The sequence below is a fragment of the Onychostoma macrolepis genome, chromosome 19 (assembly GCF_012432095.1).
Source record: "Onychostoma macrolepis isolate SWU-2019 chromosome 19, ASM1243209v1, whole genome shotgun sequence".
Taxonomy (NCBI): Eukaryota; Metazoa; Chordata; class Actinopteri; order Cypriniformes; family Cyprinidae; genus Onychostoma; species Onychostoma macrolepis.
Genome location: NC_081173.1, coordinates 24,713,675 through 24,723,307, shown reverse-complemented (window position 1 = coordinate 24,723,307; position 9,633 = coordinate 24,713,675). Strand labels below are relative to the sequence as shown.

Here is a 9,633-nt window from a genome sequence, read left to right as displayed (position 1 = left end):
TTGTGTTATCTTTGATTAATATTTAAATTTGTTTGATGATCTAAAACATTAAAGTGTGACAAACATGCAAAAAATTAAAAAATCAGGAAGGGGGCCAACACTTTTTCACACCACTGTATATGCTGCTGTACTTTTTTAATGTACTCTAAGAATATTTGTAATGTACACAACAATATATAATACATTAAAGTTTTCTAGATATCAAAGTGTGTACGTGTGTGTATATACTGAAAAAAGGCAACTTTACAATACTAGTAGTGTAATACTAATGCATTTCTAATGAGCTGAAATACAATTGAAATGTACTTGAAGAACATTAAAACGATGCTTCAAATATACTCTAACTGTAGTTCAGGGCTCTACGCTTACTTTTACTTTTTGGAGCGCTTGTGGTCCTAATTTAAAAAATTTAGGAGCACGGTCAAAAATTTAGGAGCGCCTTCTAATAAATAATCAAAAATTCTGATAAAAAAATTAACCTTCCTATTACGAGGTGATATTTGACTCCTTAAAGTGATTTACAGGGAATTTTGTTTTTACCTTTGTAATGGCATTTTTCTAACTTTATTAAAAGTATGTCATCTTTTGTCAAATTTAAAAATATATATATTTATAAGGTTTTTTACATTTTTAATTAAAACAACAGAATAAGTAGTAGAATAAAAATTAAATCAGTATTTAAGAAATAAATTTGTACTACAGAGGTGGCACAGAAGAACACAAGAGTGGCATGTATTTTCAGACATTTAATGAGGCTCAGAGGTTGCATGAGTGCAATTCATAAATTCATGTTGAGGTTAATGTTTTAAATATACAATTTTGAACATAGAAATATTAAATGATTTAAATAACAGAATCAAAATATGGGTGAGTCAAGTGCACATAAATAAGGAAATGGGTGTTTTAAGGTATAATTGTCATGGGACTTCTGTCATTTTGCCTTTTGGAAATGTTATTATATTTAGCCTATATTTTTTCTTTCTTATAATTTATGATTTATTTATAATAATTTTTTTTATTGAATTTGCTACCGTCTGCCAATGATCATTTCCTGTGCTACACTGATGTCCGTTTGACTTCCTTAACTGTCAGTCATTCAGACATCTGCCAGTTTAATGAAATGGATGTAATCTATGTAAATTCCGATTATGTATATTCAACAACTGCTTCAATTAACAAATGCTCTCAATACAAAGGTAAGAATTTATCAACACAAATCTAATTATGTCTGATAAACCATTTATTATTATTTAAAATTATAATAATAATATTATTCAAATATACTGTAGTCTATATTTTACTTTACATGTAGTATTGTAATAAGAGTACTGCATTGATGATTATTCATACAATAGCACAACAAATACTTTTTACATTGTATACAAATACACTTCAAATAAATTATTAAAACAAAAGATCAAATCGGAGTAAGAATGTCACATTTCCTTCCTTCAAGGAAGTATCAAGAGCTGTGGCTAAGTTCAGACTAATTCTTTATCGTACTTCATATTTCACTCTGGTTTAAACTGGTTTTACTAATAATACAGAATATGGTGTGTGTGTGTGTGTGTGTGTGGTTCAGGTATAGCCTACTATACGTTATGGGGACAAAATGTACCCACAAAGATGGCAATATCCAAAATCTGTGCCCTTGTGGGGACATTTTTTGGTCTCCATGAGGAAACAAGCTTATAAACCATACAGAATGTTCTTTTTTTTTTTTTTTTATCTACAAATTCCAGTAGTTTTGTGTGAGGGGTAAAGGGATAGAAAATACAGTTTGCACAGTACAAAAATCATTACATCTATGTAAAGTTCCCACAAAACTTGGAAACCCAACATGCGCGTTTGTGTGTGTAACTCAAACCAATATTTAATTTGCATTTATTTACGTATGTCAAGTTCTTGTATTATACCCAGGATTATGCTAAATGAATAAATGTGAATGTAAATTATGTACAACAACATATTCCTCATAAAGATGTACATCTATACTGTACCTAGTTCTTTTTTAAGCATTTGACTTTGTATAGATGATTATTATAAACTTCATCTGACTTCTAATCACAGGTCAGAAGACCCTCAAGAAAGAAGTGACTGTGCATAAATGGATTAAAGTTCTTCTGATAGTTCTCAGTGTTTGTCTTGTCTTTGCTTTCGGAGGCGTTTGCACTCTGGCGATACTTCTTACACATGCTACACGTAACTCATTTTACTTCTAAACTCATGCCTAAACATAAGAATTTCGATTATATCTACACATATTTGAGATTCTATCCAAGAATCCAAGGCACTTCTTCTGTTCTAAAATATTTGAGATTCTATTGATTTGTTTTTGCATCTGTTGCTTTTTTAAATTCAGACTTCAATGTGTCTGTGTCTGATCAGGGCCTTCAGTAAAAGATCTTAAGACGCATGCAGGAAATGCCACAGGTGAGGGAAATACAGCAACCACAACAATTTCACTTCCGATTTCAATTGTCAAACGCCCCACACCATCTCATCTTCACTGTGTTTCTTTGTTTTGGATGCAGATTACAAAGCACAGTTCGATGCGCTCCATAACCAGCATTAAATTGTACGTCTTAAGATCTGAGCCATGTGCAAAGTGTAAAAGACCTTAAACACATGTACAATTACTCTATAATATAAAGAGAAAGTGTGTCTGAAATGATGAATCATTGATTCTTCTCTACCTCTTTTACTGAAGACAGCACAGGTTGTGCACTTTGTGCCGTCCACTGGATTCATTCTGGAGGAAAGTGTTACTATTTCTCAACGGTCAAGATGAACTGGACACAGAGTCGAGATCACTGTGTGACTCTAGGAGGACATCTAGTGATCATAAACAGCAAAGCAGAGCAGGTGTGTTCACCAGTTAACCTGATACATATGGAATCACACGGGTAGCAAAATTCATTTTGAAATGTAATATGCAATATGTAAAATAGCAATGTGTTTCTGTATTTAAATTGACATTTTCCCATACATATGTGCAACATTTAGTGCAAAATGAAAATTCAATTACATAATTTACATTCGCCATTTTCTACACTAGTTTTAATATGTAAATTAAAAACACATTTTAACGCCTTAAAAATGTAAATTAAATTGTATTACCAAAATTGATGTGTTTAACATGTCCACGCAAAAACTGTAACAAAATTATCATTTAAATGCCATTTTTCCTAAATGCATTTAGACTTACGGGTAGGACACTTGAGGTTGCATTTTCATCGTGATACCGCGTAATAATTGTAGCAAAATGCAGTGTGAATTTCCAAATGCATTCTGAGCCAAAATGTGCAGCAAAAGGGTAGCAAAATGGTGATTTAAATGTCTTATTTTTCTTAAATGCATTGCCACTTACACTTAAGGCGTTTCAATTGAATTTTCATTAAATACCCCATGATAATGTAGTTTAAGTCAATGTGGATTTGAAAATGCATTCTGAGCCAATCACGCCCCCTAGCTGTCAATCATTGTATCAAGGTGGGGCTCGGCAACAAGATGCACAATAGGTCAATATGCCAATGTTGCCAACTTAGCAATTTTGTTGCTAAATCTAGCAACTTTTCAGACTACCCTAGCAACATTTTCTTCCAAAAGCACCTAGCAACAAATTTAGCTATTTTTAAAATTTGGCAACTTTTAGCAACTTTTGAGAAGTGACTCAAATGATAAAAAGGTACACATTTTTCCATCTAAATTACACAAAAAGAGGAAACCTAAGATGCCTTGCCGTACACACATCACGTGTATTAAGTTTCCTGCTATTTGCAATTGTTCAATTTAATAATAATAATTTAATAATTGTTCATTGATGATACACCTTGTTTAAGGCGATAGGTTTGAACACTGGCTGGTTATGTACTTGCTCAAAAATAGATTTTGGATAATTTTTAACCAAAAAAGTTACGGACTGGAGCTTTAAGTTCTCTCACTTTGGTTGTGGCATGTTCTGTGACAGCTGCGTCTAGATCGGACTGGTGAAGTGTCATCTGGGGCAGGCAGGAGTAGCAGCATTTTCTGTATGGTCACGGGCATGTAAACAGACTGAGGGATCTTAAAGGGATAGTTCACCCAAAAATGAAAATTAGCAAAAGATTTACTCACCCTCAGGTCATCCCAGGCGTGTCTGACATTCCTCTTTCAGATGAACACATTCTGAGTTATATTCAATATTGTCCTGTCTGTTCCAATCTGTATAATTGCAGTGAATGGTGCCCCTGTTCCTGAATCCGAAAAAAAAAGTATCCATCCATCACTACTACTCCACACGGCTCTGGGGTGTTAATAAAGGACTTCTGAAGTGAAATGATGCGTTAGTTTAAGAAAAATGTTGATTCTTAAAACTTTATAAACCGTTTAGTCCAGCTTCCGGTCTCTCAAGCAGGCGCGTTCCCGACAAGGCGTGAGGAGTAGTTTTGCGATGGATGGATACTTTTTTTTCAGATTCAGAAACAGGGGCACCATTCACCGCAATTATACAGATTGGAAGAGACAGGACAATATTGAATATAACTCCGAATGTGTTCATCTGAAAGAGGAATGTCAGACACGCCTAGGATGACCTGAGGGTGAGTAAATCTTTGGCTAATTTTCATTTTTGGGTGAACTATCCCTTTAAGGCATGCGCGACGCTTAGGTGCCACGGGACGTGCTCTCTGTTATGGGTTAGAAGAGGAAGGCAACATGCGATCGGCGCGACAAACGACAGTATTGAACCCATCCTAATCAGCGATGCTGTCTACACTGGATGCGGCGTGATGCCACACGATAACGCGAGTCCGGTGTAGCCATGGTGTAAAGTGGCAAGTAAATAAGTGTAGAATTGCACTGTCTGTTTATGTGCATCAATGTAAAACAGTGAGAGATGTTGAGGCAGGTGAAAAGCGTTTGGTTAATGGGTAATATTGATCTATTGTCGCCGAGCCCCACCTTGATATAATGATTGACAGGTTGGGGGCGTGATCGGCTCGGAATGCATTTTCAAATCCACATTGACTAGTCTACACTGATTGCAAGGTATTTAATGAAAATGCAATTCAAACCTGTCACCGTCCCACCTGTGGGACGCGTGGCGCTCTTTTTCTCGTTGACTTTTTCTCTATCAAAAATTTGAGTAATCATCATAAATTATATATCATTTGAAAGCTTAAAACCTCAAAATTCATCCTGTGAAAACCATTTTGAAATCGGATGGAATCCTCCCCCTTAGTGGGCGGTGTCAAGTGCGATATTACACAATGTATTACGGCCTTTTAGAATCAAAAGTTTTTATAATCTTAACAAAATACATATTGTCGGAAAGGTCTGGTCTGGATTCCATATTTGGTTGTCTTTTTGTGATCGGAGTAATATGGACAGAGAAATTTAGACATTTGTGACAGAAAAATGCATCAAAAAAAAATCAATGGAGTTGGATGGCACCCGGTGGCTGTTTATGGTATGACGCCCTAAATAAAATCTCACAGGAACCTCAATTTTTCTCATATCAACTTCAAATTTGGAACATAACTTATTGAGACATAAGGCTTTAATTTTATGTCAATTTTTGAGTAAAACCTGTTATGTAAAATATTTATTTTATATAAAATATAAAATAAATATTTTGTAATTTCTTTACAGTAAATTTAAACTTCTATAACTTTTTTTCTTTCATATTTTAAAATAATTCCACTTTTGCAGTAATCTGCTGATTGTCCTCTTTAAAAAGAGTCCAACCTTATGTCTGTATTCCAAAGCATTCATGAATTATAAGAGTTTAAGTTTGGATAGTGCACTTTCATGTATATGTTCAAAAATGGGGGGTGACAGTTAAGGGGTTAAAGGTTCAGTAAATCTTGGAAAATGCTAACTATGGCCTGAAAGCACTGATATCATATCTCATTTACAGGTGAGAAAACTTTATAGTACAGTTAGTAAAAGTACTACAATACCAGGAAGGAAGATCAGTTCCTTCAAGATCAGGGCCTGTATTCACAAAACATTTTATCTTACATTTAGTCATTTAGCAGATGCTTTTATCCAAAGCAACTTACAAATGAGGACAATAAAAGTAATCAAAATTAACAAAAGAGCAACAACTTGCAGGTGCTAAGTCTCGGTTAGCCTAACACAGTACAGGTAGCAAGGGTTTTTTTTTTTTTTAAGAAAACGAGTAGATAGAATACAGAAAAAAGAAACCTAGTGTGTTTTTTTATTTTTTATAAGAAACAAGTAGATAGAATGACTAAGAGTACCTTACCACTATCTTATCAGTATCTTAACCACTATCTTACCACTTAGAGTTATCCTAAGTAGCAGTAAAAGTTTTTAACTAAGAGTGTTCTCTTAAAACCTATTCGCAAAGCTGCTGAGACAAACATTTACTAAGGAATAGAGAGAAATCTTAAAGGGGTCATCGGATGCCTGATAGTTGATATGATTCTTTAGGGTCTTAATGAAAAGTCGATAACATACTTTGGTTAAAATTTTTCAATGGTAGTATAAAAAACACCTTTACACTGTCAAAATCAGCTCTGATTTCATCAAGCCGTTTTTGGTCCATGTTGCTTTAAATGCTAATGAGCTCTGCTCGCCCCGCTTCTGAACTTCTGGGTGGATTTTTATCATTATAGGATGGATATGTACACACACTTATGTTCAAACAACTTGAAAAGTGAATTTTGCATCCGATGACCCCTTTCTTCTAAGAGTAAGGGTGGAGTTGACCTTGTTGCTATGGATGGTGTCAGCATGCTTACTAACTATGCACACAGTGATTGGCTGATAGTCTCTGGTAGAGATTTATTCATAGAAATATTGTAGAGCACAATATTATGTTGCCATATTCAAATACAGGTCTAAAAATAATGTTAATTGCCACATTCAAATAAAGATTTTAAAATGCAGGCTAAGTGTCACTAATTAAACAAGTATATGTTCAGCTAATTGTCAGCCTCTTATATGTATGCATAAACCTCCGTTTAATTAACAGTAGAATAATCATGGCTGATAGTAAGACATGCAAACGTAAAGAAAACCAAACTGAACGAAAGAACAGCTGTTACTTCTTGCCCAACTGGTTAATGAAAAAGATATAAATCAACTTTTCTTGGTCCTACGCCTTCCACAGAATATATAAATACATTTAGACCACTTAGCTTAATGATTGCTATTCGGGATGTGAAGAGACTTTCAACCAGCATAACAAAAAAATTTCTGAAGACAATCACCTATTGCACCTTTAACTTAAGTGTAAGTGTCAATGTATTTAAGAAAAATAAAATACATTTAAATCACCATTTTGCTGCACATTTGGCTCAGAATGCATTTGGAAATTCACACTGCTTTTTGCTACAATTATCACACGATATCACGATGAAAATGCAATCTCAAGTGTCTTACCCCCAAGTTTAAATGTTTCAAATGGCATTTAAATGATAATTTTGCTACAGTTTTTGCTTGGACATATCTAATCAATTTGGGTAATACATTTTAATTTTGCAACTTATAAAGCATTAAAATGTTTTTAATTTACATATTAAAACTAGTGTAGGAAATGGCAAATTTAAATTATATAATTGAATTTTCATTTTGCACAAAATTTTGCACATATGTATGGGAAAATGTAAATTTAAATAAAGAAATACATTTCCATTTTACATATTGCATTGTCATTTTGCATAGTACATTTTGCTACCCATATGCTTCCATAGATACATCGTTCTGAGATCAATTTCGTGTTCTACAGTTAAATAGTGCTCACGTCGAAACAAATCATATATGTTCTTTATAGATCTACATTAAAGGGGTGGTTGATTGCAATTTCACTTTTTTTAACGTTAGTTAGTGTGTAATGTTGCTGTTTGAGCATAAACAATATCTGCAAAGTTGCAGCGCTGAAAGTTCAGTGCAAACAGAGATATGGTCTTTTAAAATTCTGGAAGTTTAATGCCTACAAAAACGGCTGGTCAGGGACTACAACGAACTACTTCCCGGGTCTGATACGTCACGGACCCAGATAAACCTCGGGAACATGTAAGGAAGGGGGCGAGGCCATGCTGCTCTGCTTTAGAGAAGAGGAAGAGAAAACTAGGGGTGCACGTAAAAATCTGTTCATATATGAATCGCGATTCTGTCTTCTAATGATTCTAATGGATTCACAAGTTTCAAAATTAATGTTCTAAAACAGCCGTTCTTAATACTGTTCCTAGGGTCGCCCCCTGCTCTGCATCTCTCTCTCTCTCTCATTCAGATCGTCAGATCAGCTCCAACAAACATTTTCACATAGCAATGAGAAGCGTTATACATGGACGCGTGTGCGGTTGCCATACTGTATTAAAGCTTTAATCAGAATAAAACCGTATATTAAAAGCTAACATAAGCAGTAGCATAATAACAGTGTATCTAAAAGTAAGAGACAACAAACATACCATTAAGAGCCGTGCTTGCACAAATAAACTTCATAATTGGAAGTTTATTTGTTTATGGTTGTGGTTTAGTCTGTCTTCAGCTGCAGATCGTTGAAGACAAGAAACTTGTTTCTAGGTGTCTAGAAAGCAACATTGTGCCAGATAATAAGGCACTGTTTACTGATCGTACATAAATTTGATGTGTGATGTCAGTTGATCAGGAATCATTTACAATACGACCTGGAATGCGCATTAAAAAGTCCATTCATGTTGACTATAAATACTATACCTTGCTGTTATGAACGTTTTGTGCACTACATCAAATCTCACTAGTTGCATGATAGTAACACTGTTCAATTTGTTCTCCTTCAGGATTTTGTTACTTCTAACGTTAAAGTAACCCACTGGATTGGTCTTAATGATTTGGACACTGAGGGTCACTGGGTTTGGGTGAACAACCAGCCAGTTAATGATTCAGGAGAGTAAGATCTTCATTAATGTTTAAAATACAACCTTTGCACTGAAAAACCACTAATACTTGAAGCAGATGTATTCTGTATTTTCCCATTCTGCAGATTCTGGATTAAGCGAGGGAATGGAATCAGAGAGCCGGATAACTGGACTAAAGGCCATCCGACGGTGAGGACTGCGCTAGTCTGGGACATACAGGCGGAGAGACAAATTTCTGGTCGGATGCTTTCTGTTCTCTAGAGAAAAGATTTGTGTGTGAAGCTCTCTGCTATTTTTTTTTTCAACAGAACACAAAAAGACATTTTAAAGAATGTACTTACCACTTTCCCCCGATATTCTTTGTTTTTTTCTGCATTACACCCTATAACCAAAGTGAAGTTGCTTTTTGTCAGTTATTAGGCCAAACTGGATAGCTATTCAAGATAATCTTGGCTAAGTTCAGCAAATGCTTTGTATTAAATGTAAGCTTTGTATTAAATGTATAAAAAATTTCTGTTTTTAACAAATTTTAGGTTTTTTTTGTTTTTGTTGTTTTTTGAGTAGAACGCACATGAATGCCACCACAAAGTCATAACGTATTAGAAACATACTTTACTCCCAGGGTTTCCAAGTTGGAGGCATGTTATTGAAAAAATATGGCATCTGTATTATTAGTAAATTTGTTGAAATTAAACGTTTTTTGTTGTTTTTTAATTTACAATAAAATTACTTTGGATAAGAGCATCTGCTAAAAGCATACATGTAAACGTTTTTTGCACCTTGA

The 9,633-nt window shown here is 34.4% G+C and overlaps 1 protein-coding gene across 1 annotated transcript; it reads left to right on the top strand.

Moving 5' to 3' along the window:
- The first annotated feature begins 761 nt into the window (after nt 1-761).
- LOC131525156 (C-type lectin domain family 4 member D-like) lies at nt 762-9,260 on the top strand. The gene is made up of 8 exons (XM_058752527.1): nt 762-1,196; nt 2,071-2,202; nt 2,363-2,391; nt 2,422-2,433; nt 2,535-2,610; nt 2,711-2,865; nt 8,772-8,881; nt 8,975-9,260. The coding sequence occupies exons 1-8, from the start codon at nt 1,121-1,123 to the stop codon at nt 9,108-9,110; spliced, it is 726 nt and encodes a 241-aa protein (XP_058608510.1). The 5' UTR covers nt 762-1,120; the 3' UTR covers nt 9,111-9,260.
- The last annotated feature ends 373 nt before the right edge of the window (nt 9,261-9,633 follow it).